Source organism: Sceloporus undulatus, chromosome 5 (genome assembly GCF_019175285.1).
Source record: "Sceloporus undulatus isolate JIND9_A2432 ecotype Alabama chromosome 5, SceUnd_v1.1, whole genome shotgun sequence".
Classification (NCBI taxonomy): domain Eukaryota; kingdom Metazoa; phylum Chordata; class Lepidosauria; order Squamata; family Phrynosomatidae; genus Sceloporus; species Sceloporus undulatus.
This window is the reverse complement of record NC_056526.1, coordinates 156,773,698-156,793,456: the sequence shown is the minus strand read 5'-3', so window position 1 is coordinate 156,793,456 and position 19,759 is coordinate 156,773,698. Positions and strand designations below refer to the sequence as shown.

Sequence of the window (19,759 nt, the reverse complement as noted above, 5' to 3'; positions counted from 1 at the left end):
TGTTACATGCCGCTAAATTTTACCCTCAACTTTTCCTTAGGTCATATCAAAATTCATAATTTTGGTCTCAAAAAATCTGTCCTCGACTTATAATAATAATAAGAATAATAAATTTATTTATATACTGCCTTTCCAAAATGATCAAAGCGGTTTACAAAATTACATAAAAATACATAATAAAAGATTTACGTAAGCAAATAAATAAAATACCTAAACAGTACATAATGTATACAAAATAAAACTCCACCCCTCATCCCTTAACTAAAATACACCCGTCATTAAACATTAAACAAAATTACCCAAACAAAGCAATATTAAAAAATTCAAATTACAAACATAACACAGTACCAAAATAAAAAAGAAAAGGAAAAAAATATATGAGTAATACAAAGCACAGTACAAGGCATAAAAACATATAATCAACTAACAATAACTGACTCTACCCTAGGGATAAAAAAAAGTTAACAAGTACATAAGATACATAAACAATTTACATAAGCAAATGCCTAATAATACATAACCTATGCAAACTAAAATAGCATCCCTCACCCCTTAACTAAAATATAATCATTAAACATGACGTTGACTTATAGTCGAGTATATATGGTGGCACTGAATGTTGAAAGAGCTTCACACACATATTTTCGACAATCCTTACAATCACCCCCAAAGGTAGGCCTCTGGGGGTGCATAACATTCTTTGAACCAATGATGCTCAGGGAGATTGTCCCTGTGATTGGACATGGCTGGGTCATGTGCCTTGAGAATGAATGTGTCTTCTTCTGCGGGGGCTTAGAACCCATGAGCAATTCCTGAGCAGTGGCAGTTGGAAGAGTTGGGTGATGCACCTTGGAGGTTCTCCAGCCACCAAAACATCGGTGCCTCTTTCCAGGCAACACCATGCAGGCCGCGGAGGGAAAGCAGCTGTTTGACCCCGTCTCTTTCGGGAAGGACCTCATGATAGGCGGGGTGGCCGCTGCCGTCTCCAAGACCGCAGTGGCGCCCATTGAGCGGGTCAAGTTGCTCCTCCAGGTCCAGGCCTCATCCAAACAGATCCGCGCCGACCAGCAATACAAAGGCATGATCGACTGCTTTGTGCGCATCCCTCGGGAGCAAGGTATGGCCTTCTTGGAGAAAGGACCTTGTACAGTGTACTTAAAGCGTGAGCAGGGTGACTAGATGTCCTCCTTTTCCAGGACATGACCTCCATTTCAACCTTCTGTCCAGGAAGAATCCCAATTCTTCCATTTTGACTAAGAAGCATGGATTTATATTTATACGAGGTTGTGGGTTTTTTTGCCTTTTATTTTGTAATGTCCTACATTTTTCTTGAATGTCCCATATTTTGTAGTGCCTTGTCCTCCTTTGCATTCATAACATCTGGTCACCCTGGTCCTACATTTTAACCTCCTGTCCAGGAGGAATTCCAAAATGCCCTCCATTTTGCCCAAGAAGTATGAATTTATAGTTATCTGTGGTTTTTTAGATTTTATGTTATAATATCCTACATTTTTCTTGACTATCCTAACTTTTCCAGTGCCTTGTCCTCCTTTGAGGTCATATCATCTGGTCACCCTGATCCTACATTTCAACCTCCTGTCCAGGAGGAATTCCAAAATGCCCTCCATTTTGAGCATGGCTTAGAAGCATGAATTGACATTTATATTTTTGCTTTTCTTTGGTAATGCCCTACATTTTTCTTGAATGCCCTACTTTTTGCAATGCCTTGTCCCCCTTTGTGGTCATAATATCTGGTCACACTGGCCCCACATTTCAGCCTCCTGTCTAGAAAGAATTCCAAAATATCCTCCATTTTGAGCATGGCTAAGAACAATATGCATTTATATGAACTTTTTTGCTTTTATTTGGTTAACACCCTACATTTTCCTTGCATGCCCTACATTTTGCAATGCCTTGGCCTCCTTTGCGGTTATGACATCTGATGACCCTGAGCGTGAGTTGTTAAGGAAAGTAGCCCAGTTTTTAAAATCTCACCCGTATCATAAATATAGTAGATGTGTAGATGTTTCTAGCCCAGCAACAGCAATGATATTCTTGGCCTACCTTTTGGGGATGATGGTGAGGATTATTGAGAAATGTGTGTTAAGCTCTTTCAACATTCAGTACAGTACTATATAAATACTTGTTCTTTGCAGCCTCTGATTTGTATGTGTTCTCAAGCAATATTGCAATCTCCTTAACCACGTTTTTCTAGTTCATTCTTTTTGCAGAAAACAGAAGTTCTCAGTGCTGTCCTCAATAAGAGCATCATCATGTTCTGTTGTGCCCATATTTTCTTAGTTTCTAGCCAGGTGTGGTACCTGTTTCATTGTGTAGTTAGAATTTGCTAAATTTATAGTTTAAAAAAGAAAACCCAATTCAGTTCAGTCTTGCGAGCTACCTTTATATCCTTGCGTAACACAAAACTGAGATTTTGTCCTTTGGTTTTAGGTTGTAGTTCTACAAGATTTACTAGAAAATGATGAATTTAATATGGTGGGACAAACTAACTCAACATGGTTTAGGCTGTTTAAGATGTGATAGCAATGAGTGATAGGACAAATTATATATTATGCCTAAATGTGAAATTGAACTTTTGAGGGTTGTAGTGAGATACCTATTTTGAAGATATTTCAAGTTATTTTTCAAGATTTTTTTTTAAATTGATGACTTGACAAAGGTAAATGCTTTGTGTGTAGCTTGAAACTTTTAGAATATTCCTCATAACAGAATTAAGAAATAAATAAATAAATTTGTGAATGCTTCTTGGCAAACAGTTGGATCTACAGAAGATGTCACCATAATAAATTTGTTATATGTTGCTGTAAACTGTTTTTTGCTGAGTTTTTCTCCAACAGACTAAAATTATATTTTGGAAAATGTACAGAAATTAACAAGAGCTTCATTGTACACAACAGTACATAAAATCACTGGGGTCTATTTTTTGTTCTCTGATCCTTACAGACATAATGCTTGTGCTTGCTTTAGCTACTTTTTGCCTTAAATTTAGTTGTAACCTCCTTTCGTGTTGACCCTCTTCCACCACTGTTCTGAACTCTATTTAAAGGAAGAAGAAAAAAGAATTGCCATGTTTTCTCTGATCACACAAAGCTTTTCAATAGTTTTCTTTCTTTGGTTCCTTTTGATGTACCATTTGCTATGAGAAGTACTGCTGCTTCATCCCCCAGTATTTTTCAGTTCTTGTATTACATTCCTGCAGTGAGACCTTTGCTTCTGTGGGCTTAACATCACCAAATGTCCTTTCCTTAATATTTGCTTGTTCTTCTGTGCTGCCCTTTATAACCAGAATTATCTCTTGAAACAGCATATAGTTTGAATTCAGGACTGACCAAGGTCCAATTCCCAGCTTGGCCATGAAGCCCTTGGGCAAGTTATATGTTCTCAGCCTCATGGGAAGGCAATTGCAAACCTCATCTGCATAAATCTTGCCAAGAAAACTGCATGATAGGTTCATCTTAGAATCACCATAAGTCAGAAAGGCACACAACTGTCAGCCTCACCCTTTTCAGAGCTATATCAGTCCTACTACTTCTCAGCAGTCTTTTTCTAGAAATAATCTTTCTGATCTAATTTTTTATTTAATAAAGCACTCATGCACAGCATCATTTTAGCCTTAACAACACAATTATCAAAATGTCTCAAAGAGTCATGGTTTGTCTAATAATAGGATTGTTGTTCTGTATTGAGCCTTAGGCTCATGGAAGAATGAATTTAAAGTCATGGTAAACTTGGAACACATATTTCCCAGGTTTTTTTTGCTTCCAGCCTCTAGAAAGCTGTCCTTGCCTTGTCTAATATGAATCTTGTGGAGGACAATCTGCACTTAGCCCAAAACATTATGAAAACATTGCAAGGATTATGATTATTAAAATCTTGCTGTGCACATGCTTCCAATATCCACAAAAAACCAAGTCCACCATTCATAATTCTAACGGTCTTAACACCCTCTTTGGTGGCAAAAAAATATTAGAACCTTAAAAAAAGTCGAACAGTCCTTTGAAACTGAAGCTGCATTGGCACTTCAGAAATAATGCAGTAATCCTTAGGACTGGAGTGTGGTTTTGGCGCAGCTTCCGGCCTCTTAGGACGCATGCATCATTTAAACAGCATACCTCCAAAGTGACTCGAAGTAGCTTTATTTCAGCCTGTCTGTTCAGGCCCTATCTTGTGATTTTGGAGTGTGTCTCTGTGTTATTTGTGTACTTGATTGTGTAACCAGTATTTAATTGTTTAACCTGCATTTATTGTTAGTTGTTTATTGTTCTGATGGGGATAACGTACAAAAGAAAGAGAGCAGCAATTTGAGTATCTTGGGGAGAGGGAGATATGACAATGGTAGGGTGGCATGTTATTACAGAGGAAGGAGAGAAAGATATTTAATACCTATCCCACAAAACCTCACTTTACTTCTGTGTAATGCTGTGTAATGGGACGGAGTGGCCCAGCAGCTAAGATGCCGACTCTGATGATTGCAAGATCGGCAGTTTGAGGCCTAAATGCTGCATGACGGAGTGAGCTCCCATCACTAGTCCCAGCTTCTGCCAACTTAGCACTTCGAAAGCATGTAAATGTGCAAGTAGATAAATAGGTACCACTTTGGTGGGAAGGTAACAGCATTCTGTGAAATCATGCTGGCCACATGACCACAGAGTTGTCTTTGACAACCCTGGCTCTTCAGCTCAGATAACAGATGAGCAGCACCCCGTACAATAACGGAGATGAGCACTGCCCCCTACAGTCGGACACAACTAGACAATCTTGTCAAGGGAAAACCTTTACCTTTAAAAAATATGCCAGGTCATTTAAAAATAAAATGCATACAACCTATGATCTCCTTACTGTGAGGAGACTGACCTGGCATGCTTTACAGAAACTGGGCTTAGAGATGATAGTGGCCCGATATAGAATCAGGATCTCCCAGAAGGGTACTGTGCCAGTGAGCAGGTGAGGGAAAGTGGAGGTGGAGGTGGAGTAGCTGTGGTCTACAAAAACCATCTTAACCTGACCAGAGTATCAGTTAGGGAGATGAACCACACTGAATGTGTATACCTTAACTTGGAAATCAAGGATAGATTGGAGGTGTTGTCATTGTATCATCCATCCTGCTGCCTAACAGGCTTCCTGGCCAAGCTCAAGAAACCGGTCTCAGAACTGATGTTGGAGTCGCCCAGACTTTTGATCTTGGATGATTTCAACATCCCATTTGAGACCAGTCTGGCTGGTACAGCTTGGGTGTTCATGGAATCCATGACAAACAGGGGCTTATCCCAAATGATTTCAGGGCACACACATGCAGCAGGCCACACCCTGGATGCTGTTTTCAGCTTGGAGCATATGGATCTGTGGGTGGAGGTGATTGATACCTCCAAATTGTCATGGACAGATCGTTTTCTGGTCCAGAGTTAGCATCACAGCTAGTAGCCATCACTGCATAAGTAGTGGATCTATTAAGATATTCTCCTGCCCTCAAAGGCTAATGGATTCTTCAGGATTCTAGAAAGCCTTAGATGGTTTTATGTCTGGTACCACTAACAACCCTGTTGAAGCTCTAGTCAATAAATAGAATCAAGACATGACTAAGGCTATTTACATAATCACTCCCAAATGTCCTTTCTGATCCAGTATTAAACGTTCTCCTTAGTATCCAGGGAGCTGTAGTTTGTGTGTTCTTCCTCATTTAATAACTTCTTCCATTTTGATTCTGATGTTGCCTAGCCACACATGTTCTGGTTTTCATCAGTGAAATGTTGGAAGGTATGAGGTTTTTACATCTATGTAGGTAACCCAGGACTGATTAAAAAGAGGGCACCTAAATAATTCCTGAAGAAGCATATGGATCGTAACAAAAGCACCATGATATTCATAGTAGTACAACGGGTGTTACTAATGGTTCAAAGAGCCAGAGATTATAAACAAATACTCTGTTTTCTACTCTGTTAAAAATGGTGATATTAGCATATGCTAAAGATTGTGCATATGTCAAATTAATTAAATTACATTATTATTATTATTATTATTATATCATTATCTTACCCATCTCTCCCCATGAATCAAAGCAAGGAACAATAACAAATTAACATACTACATACAACACGCAAAATCAGTTAAAAGCACACATCAATTTAAAAGAACAAATAAAACCAGTACACATTAAAATAGCTATGTAGTTGGCTTTTGGGAAAGGCAAATCCCTTCATCTTCTCTCCTCTCTGATGAATTAATTGAATGCTAGCTGCTTTTTCACTTTGAACTGGTTTGCAGAAATAGAAGTAAGCTGAGGACAAAGGAGGAAAGTGAGAGGAAGAGAGAAAAAACTGGGACATTTTATCCAGCTGAAAAAGTGGGACAACTAAAAAGTAATTGGGACTGTCCATACTGCAAAATTAATATTTATTATAATAAAATTTTTCTTAGCCCTCTCTTTTCTGCCCTAAGAAGTTATACAACAGTTAGCATTTCCTCCTGTATTAAATAACATCTCAGTCATAATTTTCATTGCTCTTTAATAATAATAAGTTTTATTTATATCCCACCTCTCCTGAAGCTTTGTTTCCGTTTTTTTTAAAAATAGGGTGCTCAGTTTCCAAGATGGAGGTGCATACCTATGCAGTAACATAGTGTTTTGTATCTTTTATCCCTTTTATATTAATCTCTTATCTAATTTGAGAATGTTTGGTAGCTTAAGCATATCAAGCTGATTAGCCATAGAGTCAGAGCAGGGCTTGCGTGCCGTTTCCCATTGTGCACCTATATCTGCCTATATAGATTTTACTCTGATGTCTCTTCCCTTCTCTTTAAATTCTCTGATATCATTAACTCATAAGCTTATGTCTTGTTCCAGAATCGGGTGTAGTTCCAGGCCTCTCAGGGTTCTTTCGGTGCCAAACACTGACACATGTTGCTGCTATAGCATAAGCTTTATTGGTGGTAAATGATGCAGCAGATGGTACACAGCAGAGAAGCATTCCAGTCCTTTCACTGATGGGTCCCACAAATTCTACTTAGACTAACAAATCCCTATCACTGGAAATATAGGAAACCCTTGGGCAGGGGTGCAACCCCCCCCCCCCCCATGTAGGGCAAGGCCAATGGAAATTGGGCTGTCAGGAATTATATAGTGCAGAAGCAAACAAAGAAAACCAAAGTGTGGAAATAGTATGCATCTCTCCTCCCAATAACTATGAGAACTAGACAAGCAGGTTGTTGTTGTTGTTACGCCTTCAAATCGTTTCTGAATTATGGTGATCCTGTCACAGGGTCTTTTTAGCAAGATTTGTTCAGAGAAGGTTTGCCATTGCCTTCCCCTGCGGCTGAGAGCATGTGACTTACCCAAGGTCACCCAGTGGGTTTCATGGCTGAGCTGAGAATCAAAATGTGGTCTCTAGAGTCATAGTCAACACTCAAACCACTTCGCCATGCAAACAGATTAGCAATAGGGAAAAAAATAACTGCCTCAGTTGGTTTTCAGACTTCATATCTTTTCCCAGCCTAAAACTGCAAAGGGAATACAAAAATATCCAATGAGGTCATTAATACAAGTTATCTCTTCCATGTCACTAATGTTTGACCATGATGCTAACACTAGGACTCTAAAATTCATCTGCGTAGTGGCAGAGGACCACCTTAAATAATCTGAATGGACAAAAGGGGGCTTTCAAGAGGTTTTTGTTTCATGGAGAATGTACAGGAGTTGTGTTGTTATTTTTAACCTGTTTGTCATGTTCAGGTTAGCTTTCTTTATGACCCTAGGTCATCGGTATAATGTAAAGCAATTGTTCTGTTGCAAAAAGAGAAGGTCATCAAAGATTTCGCTTGTATAGACAATGAGAAATCTACAGCACTATATAAATAAAGCATAATAATAATACTGAGATTGTCATACTTTGGCCATATCATGAGAAGAAAGTACTCACTAAAAAAGATGGATTCTGTTGGGGATTCTGTTGAGGGTGATAGGAAAAGAGGAAAATTGCATACCAGATAGATAGATTCAAACAGAGAAGCCACAGTCTTGAACCTGCAAAAGCTAAGTCGGGCATTTGAGGATAGAGTGACTTGGAGGTCTCTCATTCATGGGATCACAACAGATCAAATTAAATTGAAGAAAGTTAACAAAACAGGAAACAAAATAATAAATAAAAAGGATTGATTATTAAATCTAGTACTGTACTGCCAAAGAGAAAATTCTATGATGTTGGGGTCCAAACTGGAATTTTGTCATTGGGAACCAGACATCTTCCCCAAGTAGTGGTGCTACATTAGCACTTACAAATCTTTTTGGCCATCTGAAAAGGTTCCGAGAGACAAAACAAAGTTAACCAAAATTAGTACTAATAGCCACATCTGCAGATAAGCACCCCAAAGAATACTGTATGTCAGAGAGGGAAGTTTACATTTTCAAAGCATTGTTATCATTTCTCTTATATCCAAGTATGAGATGCCCTGATGCACTTGCCAAATGGATAGTCCCTGAAATAATTCATAGTTCTAAAGGCCACTGTTATGGAAAAAATAAAGAAGTGATCTAAAGTAGGGAAAGATGCTCTATTAGTTTTTTTTAGAAGATTGAAATAACTTGAATCACATGAAATAATAAAAATATAGCCATGCAGTGGAAAACATTTATGATAATATAAATTGCACATTGTTAAATCTGTCCATCTAGGCTTTCTCAGTTTCTGGCGTGGCAATCTTGCCAATGTTATCCGATATTTCCCAACTCAAGCCCTCAATTTCGCTTTTAAGGACAAGTACAAGCAGATTTTCATGTCTGGAGTGGATAAAGATAAACAAGTAAGTATGGTTTAATATATGATTTACTAAAACAGATTATGTACATGTCCCATACCCTTTTGCTTGGTCCAATCCTGCAGAAATGAATAGTTTAAGGAATTTTTTTTTGGATTATGATTATGTTGACAGATTTGTGAAAGCTTATCAAACAAACATGGTGTCTTGAAGTAGAATAATACCCAAAATCTTCAAAACAATGATATTTTTATTGGCCAACCAAAATACACAAAATACACGGTGCAAGCTTTCAAAGCTCAAGTGGCTTCTTCATCAGGCAAAGGTGTTAACAATCAAAGAGGAGAAATAACACCTCCAATAACAATGTTGAAGTCATATGCCTACATTTTATCAAGATGTTGTAATAATTGTTCTCAGTTAAGATGGTACAGAGGGATATCCAATTTGGGGAGAGGCCATCACTCCTCCTTGGCCATGTGGGCTCTGGGAAACAAAGAATAAACTCCAGAAAGTAAAATTTAAACTCCATTAGCAATACAATATGAACTTCCTTTGAGATCCATGAAGTGTTTGCATCTGAAAAACTTTTAGATGCTTAGATAAAACATCCCAAATTGTTGTATTGCTAATGGACTTTAACCTTTACTTCCTGGAGTTTATTCTTTGTCTCCCAGAGCCTCCTTACCATCTTAACTGAGAACAACATCTTGATAAAATGTAGGCATATGACCCCAACATTGTCATACTGTATTTTTCTTTCTCCTGTTTGATTGTTAACACCTTTGCCATTTAAGCTTTGAAAGCTTACATCATGAATTTTGTACATTTTGGTTGGCCAATAAACGTATTGCTGTTTTGTGGATTCTGGATGTTATTGTATTTTTCACCATGTTCACCTGTCTAGCCAACATGACTACCTCTGGATATGATAGCTTGAATTTGGTCATATTGACAGAAGCATCTACTAAAGAGATTACCACACAGGGAATCCTGGTAACAAAAGAAAAGGGGAGATAACTTTCATTGTGTTTCCTGCTCCCTGCTGTCCTTCCTTCCCTTTATCCCCAAAACTAGTTCCTGAGAGCAGCTTCCTTCTGGAATGGAAAAGCAAGTTGAGGAGGAGGGGTACATCAGAAAACTGCTTCTTCCTTGGCTTCTCTAGTAGGATCCTTCACAGGATCATGGTACTCTTTGTGAATGGACAGAGTCCTTTCATTATATAGAATCCTTTAGACTCTAAAATGGGTAGAAAAGTAGACCCAGGCCCACTCAGAGTTCAGAATAATTGCTCCCAAATGCTCTCTGTGATTCATGGGGTTTTTATATTTTGCAAGACAGACGGCTCAGGAGATGCCTTAAAAAAAGAACAAACAAAAAATGAACCAGATTTCCAAGTTGTTTCCCATTGTAAAAAAAAAGACCTCTCCTGGGCCTAAAATAGCCTAGGGAGCAAACATGGTGAAAATGCTCCCTAGAGCACATTTGGAGGCAATATTTTATTTTGTGTGTGTGTGAGGGCAGTGCAGTGGACCCTTCATACTCATGAGAGGTATAAAGTTTCCCTCTAACTCCTAGCAGGTGTCCTTGCCTCCCTCAGAAGGTTTGAAATGCTTTGCTTTAAGATATGGAGCTAATGAAAGAGAAGTTTAACCTTCATTCCCCAACTCCTAATTAGACCATTTTTAATATTAAGTTTTTATACTGTCCTGCCTGTCTTCTTAGTCTTGTATATTTAGCCAGAAAAAACAGCATCATTCCTTTTAATAATAAAAGCAATTTGCCTTAAGCATATCTTGTGACTGATCCATAGAGCCTGCTCAGCCTGTTTGTCCTGTCACATGGGATATACAGGTTAGAAGAACTAACTTGGAAATGATCATCTTCTTTACAGTGCTGATGGTACTGATTGTTGCTTCCCCAACACCTTTTCAATCTGTAAAAGTGAACATAACAAAAGACACCACAAACTATCTTTTAAAGGAAATAAGCCTGAAAAGGCCATCTTTATGGATTCTATTCATCACTCATTGACTGTAACATGATGTGATAATGTGTATGTCTGAAAGAGCCATCACAGATGTCTCAAATAATACTTTTAAAAACTCTACTTTTTCAGTGGTGCTTACACTTTCACTTAAGACTAATTTAGCAGCCATTTCACACATTCATTTTTGCTTGTGAGATTTCTCTAAACCAGGGTGATCCTTCAGATATTGCTGGACTATACATCCCATCAGCTGTAACTTGCATACCCAAGGGGAAGGAAAAGTACCCATCCCTGCTCTAACAATCATACTTTAAAAATGTCATTTGCTTATACTTTACATTTGATCAGTTGGAATGTAGAAAACAGTGAATCTGCACTGTTTTCTACCTCTTTGAATATATTGATTAGAAACATTTAGAAAGTGATGTTGAACTCTGTTTTTGAACTCTGTTTCCATTCCAGTTTGGGCGATGGTTCGTTTCAAATCTGGCTTCTGGCGGAGCAGCTGGGGCAACTTCATTGTGTGTAGTGTATCCATTAGATTTTGCACGAACACGATTAGGTGCTGACATTGGAAAAGGTAAGGACATTGTCTTAATACTATTTCCAGGGTATGTCCAGACTTGTAGTTAGTTGGTTATTGGGAGAGGGGATATGTATGCTTACTCTGCTACTGATATTCATATTTGGAAAAGACAGTTATTTTGGCATTCACTTTTGGAAAAAACAAGTATTGCATCCTTGCAGGGAACATCTAGGGGTAGCCGTGTTGACCATATAGCAAATCCAATAACATCCAAACAATGATACCTTTATGAGACCAACCAAAATGCACAATTACATGTTGCAAGCTTTCGAAGTCACACTGGCTTCTTCATCAATTGTCTGATTCTGTTGCATAAAGTTAATTTCTAAACCTTTCCTCTTAGGTATGGCTGAGCGACAATTTACAGGCCTTGCTGACTGTATTGCTAAAATTGCAAAAAAAGATGGAGTTATTGGCCTATACCAAGGATTTGGTGTTTCAGTACAAGGGATCATTGTATATCGGGCATCCTATTTTGGATGCTATGACACCATAAAAGTAAGTTTTCTGATTAAATTCACACCTTTCAATCAAGAATGGATTATTTAGGTGCCACTTTTACTATGTAATAAATTTTACAGTGATGTCACTAATTCTGATTCACAGAGTGAGACAGAAGAGACAAAGGTTTGCCTAGAATTATACTGCGTTCAGTAACAAGGCTTGTTAAAAAACTTTTTCCATGTATTTATTGCTAATTCCTTTCTCCAACCTGGTTCCCTCCATGTGTTTTGGACAACAGTTCCCAGCATTCTTTATCACTGGCTATTTGAGGCTGGTGCGAATTATAGCCTAAGTACCTGGAAGAAACTGGATTGGGAAAGGTTAATACATTAATACAGTACTTGGGCCAAGCAATCTGCAGTTTCCTCACAATAGCTGCTCTGGTGACTTGGAAGAAAGAAGCAGATTTAGATATAATTCTATAGTTCTTTATAATTCTAGATTCTATATAACTGGATTTCTAGGATTGTTTTAGACTGCTTTAGGAGTTTTTAAAGAGTATTTTAATGTGTTTTTAAAACATATTTTTATATTTGTTTTTTTTAGGAGCCCTGGTGGCACAGTGATTAAATGCCTGTACTGCAGCCACTCAACCATAAGGTTGCAAGTTCAAGACCAGTGTTGCCAATCTGGTGACTTTCACACCAAAATGGGTACTTTTCAGAGCCTTTGGTGTGATTTTGGTGATTGGTTTTAATGGTAATTTTGAGAGTTGAAATAAGTATTTGGTGAGATGTGGGGGGGATTTGGTGAGTTTTGGCCAAACATTTGGGGAATTATCTTTGAGGTTTGTTGGCAACACTGTTCAAGACCAGCAAAAGGGCTCAAGCTTGACTCAGGCTTGCATCCTTCTGAGGTTGCTAAAATGAGTACCCAGATTGTTGGGAGCAAATTAGCTTACAGTTGTAAACCGCTTAGACACTGCTTGGGCGGTATGAAGTGGTATATAAATGAAGCTTGTTTAATGATTTTTATTTGATTATTGCCTCGGAAGCCTTATAGTGTGGGAGGCGATACAGAAATATTTTAATATGCATTGCTCTGCATACAGGCATTCATTGTTTCCATGGAATTAAATGCAACCGACCTTGTAGTCAAGAAGATTTTAGCATATTATTTGTAACAGAGCACTTGATATTTATTAGTTAATGAATGTAAGCAAACTGACAGAAGATAAGGGGGTGGGGATGGTAATAAATCCCTTTGTGTTTAGTGGTTCTTATTCCCTTAGTAACTGCATTTAGGACTGCAACTTTAGGTGGTTATTCAGTGAGTTGGTGTTCAGCAGATCTTCAAGGACATAATCCAATACTTGATGACCAGGGGTGGAAATAATGAGTTTCACAGTGCCGTTTTTTGCAGCCTGCAAAGCCCCACTGAAGCAACAAGAACAAAAACCAAAATTTTGTTTTAATGTTCATTTTTGTCCCCAAAAATGTAAAAATCATCCCTTGAGACATTTCTCCTCTAAAACAAAGGTGGGCAGGGCTTTTTAAAAACAATAAAAAACACCACAGTGTTTTAAAAACAATAACCAAGAATTACATTGATTTGTTTGGAGAGGCTGATGTGACCCTTGGGGATCAGAACAGTGGGCACTTGGAGTTTGCCCACCTCTGCACTAGTCCACTGGTGGACATCTTCTGTAATCTCGGGGGATACTATGTTCTCTGGACCAGAACAATCAAACCCCATTACAGATGAGCCAGCTCTGTGAAACTGGCGTGTGCGTGTGTGCCTCCACGTTGCTTGTTGACATATGGCGGCCCCTACTTAATAAAAGTTTCATATATGGAAAATGTTGCAGCTGTTAAAATGTACTCCATATATCTGTCCTGATATAACATTGGGATTACACTCCATGCTGGTTTACCTCCCAGTTGGAAAGAGAAGTAAGGCAATAATGTATGGCTGGAGTTGGTGGATTTAGGGGCATTTTTGTGATGCATACAGGGGAGGAAGCTTCTTTCTTCACCATGCAGTACTGTATAGCAATCTGGAAATGATATCAGTTTCTTTCTCTGTCTCCCGGCTTTCATGCTCTTGTGTTTAAGAATAATAAAGGGGTTTCCTTTTCACATTGTCCAACACAAGACCAAATGTATGTCATTGACTGGTTAGTGGTGTGTGTGTGTGTGTGTCTGTATGTAGCTGCATGAAAGGACTGTGTGCATGGGTGAATAAATAGGGGTAAATGTGAATAAGTGGGGGCTATGTGTACATATGAATACGTGAATGAGGTCGGTGAATATGTGAGTGAATATATGTCCATGGCATGTGAGTATGTGGAAGTGTGTTTTGGCTTTGGACAGGCAAGTCCGTTGAAGCTGTCCGCCAAGAGGTGGAGGCCACCTCTTTGGGGCTTTGGCCCCACCCTTTAGTGCTGATGGCATGCAACCTCGGAACATCTGTCCAGACTCAGGGCCCATCCACATTACACACTTATACCATTCTATTTTAACTGTCATGGTTGCATCCTGTTGAATCCTATGTTTTGTAATTTTGGTAAGGGCACTAAAGTTCTCTGGCTGCGAATTCTAAATGTCCCTCCCTAAACTGCAAATCCTAGGATGCCATAGGATGAAAGCATGACTGTTACAGCAGAATGATAGTTCTGTAATTGCCGAGGCTTGCTCCTGAAAACATTGTGAATAATTATAAATAAATTCAAAATTGTTGTTGCCTCAGGTTTCAGTTCTTAGCTGGTATTGCCAATAAATTCTTTACTCTGTGCACTGTTACCCAAAGAATAGGTGGGGTGATTGGGGGTTCCCTACCAACTGTCAGTTTTACTTCAGATGCTGGAGAAATTAGCTTTGGCAAGAAGCTTGAGTAACCTTTGGATCATTTGCACCATTGTACACCAGTACTAACTGAGAAGAATCCAGGTTTGGGTGAATTAAGAAGGTTTTTATTTAGAAAAATCCAGAGTGCAATCAAGCACACGAAATAGGAGTTCAAACCAATACAGCATACAAAGCTAGCCCGAAGTGCTTAAGTACACTGCTAAGTGGTATAGAAATGTACTTGCTATTGCTACAGTTATAAAATGGAAAATATGGAAAGAGGAATTGCAGAGTTTTTAGGGGTTTGCAGTGGGATTATAATTACCTGTCCGATAAGAAGACCTTGGAAAGCTTTAGCGGCTCAGACTGGGAATTCTGAAGATGACACAGAATATATACAGGGTGCAGAGTTGTATGTCGTGTGTGTGTGTGCAGATACTAGGTTTTGAAACCATATTTATACCTTAAAACTAGCCCTAGGTGATGGGCTATCTTGGCCAGGTAACAAAGGCTGAAATAATTGTCCTAGGAATCGACAACAGGATTCCAGAGTGATTAATGGCTTTAATTTTAGTGTAATAAAAACAGTGATTGATTCAGAATACCCCTGAGATGAACGGATGGAAAAGTTTGGCTGGGGACACAACAGGGGGATAGGCAGAGAGATGGGCTTACTGTTTTGTCTCAAGTTTCAAGACGAAATGCAGATTATTTAGGGGAAGAAAGGAGCACTTTAGATTTGGTGATTTTGTTTACCTGGATGTACATGTGCTTCCAGAGAAGCTATCCTTTTTTACCTGGGAACCTGACCTAATGTTCCTGAAAGGCCATTGATCTCTCAAAAACATGAGATATATAAATATGAAGACCCCAGGTCTGCAGGTATTCAGGAGTCCATAACAGCACCTACTGAGTTTAGTTCCCACTGTCTTTACACATGTGTTAAATTCTTTGAACATGGATACTGGGCAATGGATATGCTTCTTTTTAAAAGTACAATGGAAATTAAATACAAATATAGATGTTGATTTTTTCCCTCTTAAAAATGAACCCAAACTGTTTTTTTAACCAGGACTAAAATTTCATATGAAAACTGAGGATGTATGAAGCAGCTTTAAAGGCCTGATCTGCACTGTGGATCAACAGTGAACCATCTTGGCAGTAAACTAAATTGATTCTCATTCATTCATATTGATGACAGCAACCATACAAGCTGTATATAGATATGTTCGCCCTTACTTTGATATTATACCAAAGCCTTCAAGCAGAGTTATATACCTGCCACAGACGGGGATATTGTGACCAGCCTGTTTGAGGCACTGCCGTTGGTAACCCTAGGTCACACCTGTTGGCATGATGCTTCTTTAGAGCTTCTTAAGGAGTTTGTCCTCTCCATGCCTGTGAAGAGGGGTGATCTGCAACTGCAGAAAGGGACACTCCTATAACTGTTCCTCACACTACTGTTCCATGGCTTCAAAAAATAATAGAATGCAAACCTATGAACTGGCTAGAGATGTGTGCCACCTAGTGATTGAAGGTAACATGACAGGCTTCAAACAAATTATTTAAGATATTAAAATGAACTGAAAGCTCAGGTCACACTCCTTGGGTCTTTTTAGTATACATGCCAAGTTCCAGGTGCCTAGATTTCATGTTATTGGACTTGTGGATCTGGCAGACCATACATGCATTCTGTTTCTTTATTTTAGATTATTTTGTTTGATTTGTTTGGTACCTTTAAAAGAATCTTTTAAATTACACTGAAAATGTGAAGGATTGTTCAAAGCATTATGAAGATCAGAATGAGGAACAATTTGATTATTTGATCATATGTGTTTTTCTGGTTTTAGATTACGTATGTTTAGGTAACCCAATGGTTTTCTCTTTCTGTTTTGTTCTCTTAGGGATTGCTGCCAAATCCAAAAGAAACACCGTTCCTTGTTGCTTTTGCAATTGCTCAAGTTGTGACTATATTTTCTGGGATACTGTCATATCCCTTTGACACTGTCAGAAGACGCATGATGATGCAGGTAAAATACATATTTAGCAATCATTGCTTTGTATGCGATTTAGCATATATTATCATTTATTATTTCTTGATGATGTTTATTCACACATAGTTGTCTCATTCTTCTATGCTTTCCCCCCAAACAAATGAACCACATGGATGTGATAACCGATACAGAATGCCCTACCAAATAAATAAATAAATCCCTAGGTTTAGCAACATCAGAGACTGCCTTATTCTCAATCAGACCATTATAATATCTAATTCAATATTGTATACACTGACCAACAACAGGTCTTTAGAATTCCAGGCAGAAACCATGCCCATTTCTATCTAGAATCTTGAGTCTGTTATTCAGAAGCTGTCACTAAATAAGATATATTCTTCGGTGAATAGGATATTGCATGAAAAGGGTCAGAATCCTATTTATGATCCCATTATTATTTGTATACTTCGAAATTACTAAAATTGGTGGAAAATAAAAAGCAATTTTAAAAAATTGGAAACATCCATATGAAATGCCTTGTATTCTCCCAGACAGACAGACAGACAGATAGATATTCCCAGTTATTTTTGGCACTCTTTTAGGTCTTCTGACAGGGGTTTGCTAGAAAAGGTTGAAGAAGTGGTGAAGTACAGTACTGTACTAGCATATTTGTTTTTATTGCTTCACTTATCTTGCCTCCTTCTGAATGTGTGCGTGTTTGTATCAATTCATCTTTCTATACACACATCTATAGATGTATTTATACATTTTATGTGTGTAATAAATATATACAAATATATTTTAAAATATAGAAGAGGAAGTCTATTTATTTGGGGTTGGATAGTAAATGTTAAAAATCTTGAATATTTGTATTCTGTGCTATCTAATTCTACTTTGACACATTTTGCTGAAAGTCCAGTAAAAGTAACCCCCAAAACTTGAACATATCTTTTAAATTAGTGTTTATAAAATCCCAAAATGCTCTGAGTGTTTTATTTACTGAAATTGAGAATCCTCTGTGTGGCATTTGAAACCCCCAAGCCTGAGCAAGCCATACTCCCAACTTTTGCAAAATCTAGATTTTCCCAGTTTGATATGTGTTGATGTTGAAAACTGCCAGTGTGAAATTTAATGAAAACTCACTGAAGAACAATGTTCCAAAAACATTCAGCAGACATTATCTAAGAACAGCTTGCTGCAAAATGCCCAGAGGAAAGAAGTGACCTCATTTAACTCTGAAGCTTAAAGAAACATCACAAGAAGATCATAGGCTTGCTATATTTAGCTCCTGAGTGCTAAGTCAGGAAAATATTTGTTCATTAAGGTTCCTATACTAAAAACAGGCAAAATTATTGATTGGTATTTCTAGACTTATTATTGAAATGTTTAATGCTATGGACTAAATGCCACATATTATGTATGTTTTTGAGTCATCTCAGTGTGTCTAACTTTCTTTGACTGCAGAGTGGTGAGGCTGAACGTCAGTACAAAGGAACTATTGACTGCTTTGTCAAGATTTATGGCCAGGAAGGATTAAATGCTTTCTTTCGGGGAGCCTTCTCAAATGTTCTTCGTGGTACAGGAGGTGCCCTGGTGTTAGTCCTGTATGACAAAATAAAAGAGTTTCTTAATATTGATCCTTCAATAGGGAGATCATCTGACTAAGCCACTGATGACAATCTACTTTACCTGCATCTCACACAGAGATAGAAGTTTTCCTGTTCTGAGTATATTCATTATTATACCACAAGTGCTGTAAAAAGTTAGCATTCCTTACATGGATCTGCTAATTCTGTATGTACTCTCAAGCAGCTAAAGCATGATTGTTTCCTTTCATTAAAAGTTGTGATTTATAATTTGTTTGTTGTTTCCATATGCCTGGTTTTCTTATTCCAGACTCTTCCATTTGTTATTTCTTTTCATTACAAAATAAAAAACAATACAGCTGCTATTTCATGTTACAAGCAAGACAACTACTGGCTTGGCCAAAGCCCACTGTTGTAATGTCTTTATGAATGAGCTAGGATTTCAGTTCTATTTGTGGAAAAAAGGACCTAACCAGGCAAGATAACTTAGTGCTATTAAAACTGGCAGCACAATGTCTTATTCTCATTGATGAATTGTTAGGGAGTGGATATAGCTATACTGCAGAATGTTAATACTGTAGTATGGAATTGTCTGTCAGTCTGGATTTTTCTTTGTTTAAATTTTTCCAGTGCTGTGGGCAGGGGAGGTTTACTGGAACGTTATTCACTTGGAAGTCTAAAGGGATTATTATTAATTTTAAGTGACTTTAAAATATTTTTTTCCTTAATATGATCCAGGAACAGCAAGGTATCACAGCTAGCAAAGATGGTAATCGTCAAACCTTTTATTCTACAATGATCCATTTAAAAGTCAATGAGACTATTTTGGTGTAAATTACAGAAATGGGGAAAAGTTAATAACAGTCATTAGACAAGAGCCTATTGTATTTCTTAGACAGCTTGTTTGCATATGTGTTTATTTACAGCATTTCTGTCCAGATGGCTTCAAGGAACAACAATAAAAGATAGGAAATTAAACATGCAGATAAAGCAACAGGGATAAAAGCAAAAATCTAGGCTAAAAGAAAATTATAATTACCTCCACTACCATTAAATGCCATTATGGCAAAACAAAACAGAACAGACTTCATCTGTTCATCAGATTTTAGAGGAGTTGCCAGAAAGATATGTTTGGGAAGGGAGTTAAAGAATTGGAGCATCATCCTGGAGAAATCACAATCAGGGTGCCTGAGGGAAATCTTAGTTGATGACCTTGTCTGCACTGTAGAAATAATCCATTTGACACCACCTTAATTGCCAGGCTCAGTGCAATGGAATTATGGGAGCTATTGGTGGTAAACAAGAGTAAGGCCAATTCGGTTGAGAATGGCTTAGAGAACATCCTTGAAGAATGAGAAATGTGAAAGCTAACCATTTAAACACATCTTAGAAACACATTGTTGGGAGCTTTTCAGTTTGATCCAAATATTAATAGTAATCCCTGTTCTGTAGACTTGCATGATAAGTAAAATTGTACAAACCCAAGGGAAATCCAGATGGATGTTACATTTTGCTCCATGGGACTGTTGGTCACAGGATAGCAT

The 19,759-nt window shown here is 38.0% G+C and overlaps 1 protein-coding gene across 1 annotated transcript; it reads left to right on the top strand.

The window, feature by feature from the left end:
* The first annotated feature begins 703 nt into the window (after positions 1 to 703).
* SLC25A31 (solute carrier family 25 member 31) lies at positions 704 to 18,489 on the top strand. Its single transcript, XM_042469004.1, has 6 exons — positions 704 to 1,117; positions 8,687 to 8,814; positions 11,222 to 11,339; positions 11,689 to 11,843; positions 16,540 to 16,665; positions 18,094 to 18,489. Exons 1-6 carry the CDS (start codon positions 901 to 903, stop codon positions 18,292 to 18,294), a joined length of 945 nt encoding a protein of 314 aa, XP_042324938.1. The 5' UTR covers positions 704 to 900; the 3' UTR covers positions 18,295 to 18,489.
* The last annotated feature ends 1,270 nt before the right edge of the window (positions 18,490 to 19,759 follow it).

Coding starts and splice junctions, on each gene's coding strand:
- SLC25A31 (XM_042469004.1), top strand. CDS start 901: ATGCAGGCCGCGGAGGGAAAGCAGCTGTTTGACCCCGTCTCTTTCGGG. Junction 11,340..11,688: donor AGGTGCTGACATTGGAAAAG/GTAAGGACATTG, acceptor CTTTCCTCTTAG/GTATGGCTGAGCGACAATTT. Junction 11,844..16,539: donor GATGCTATGACACCATAAAA/GTAAGTTTTCTG, acceptor TTGTTCTCTTAG/GGATTGCTGCCAAATCCAAA.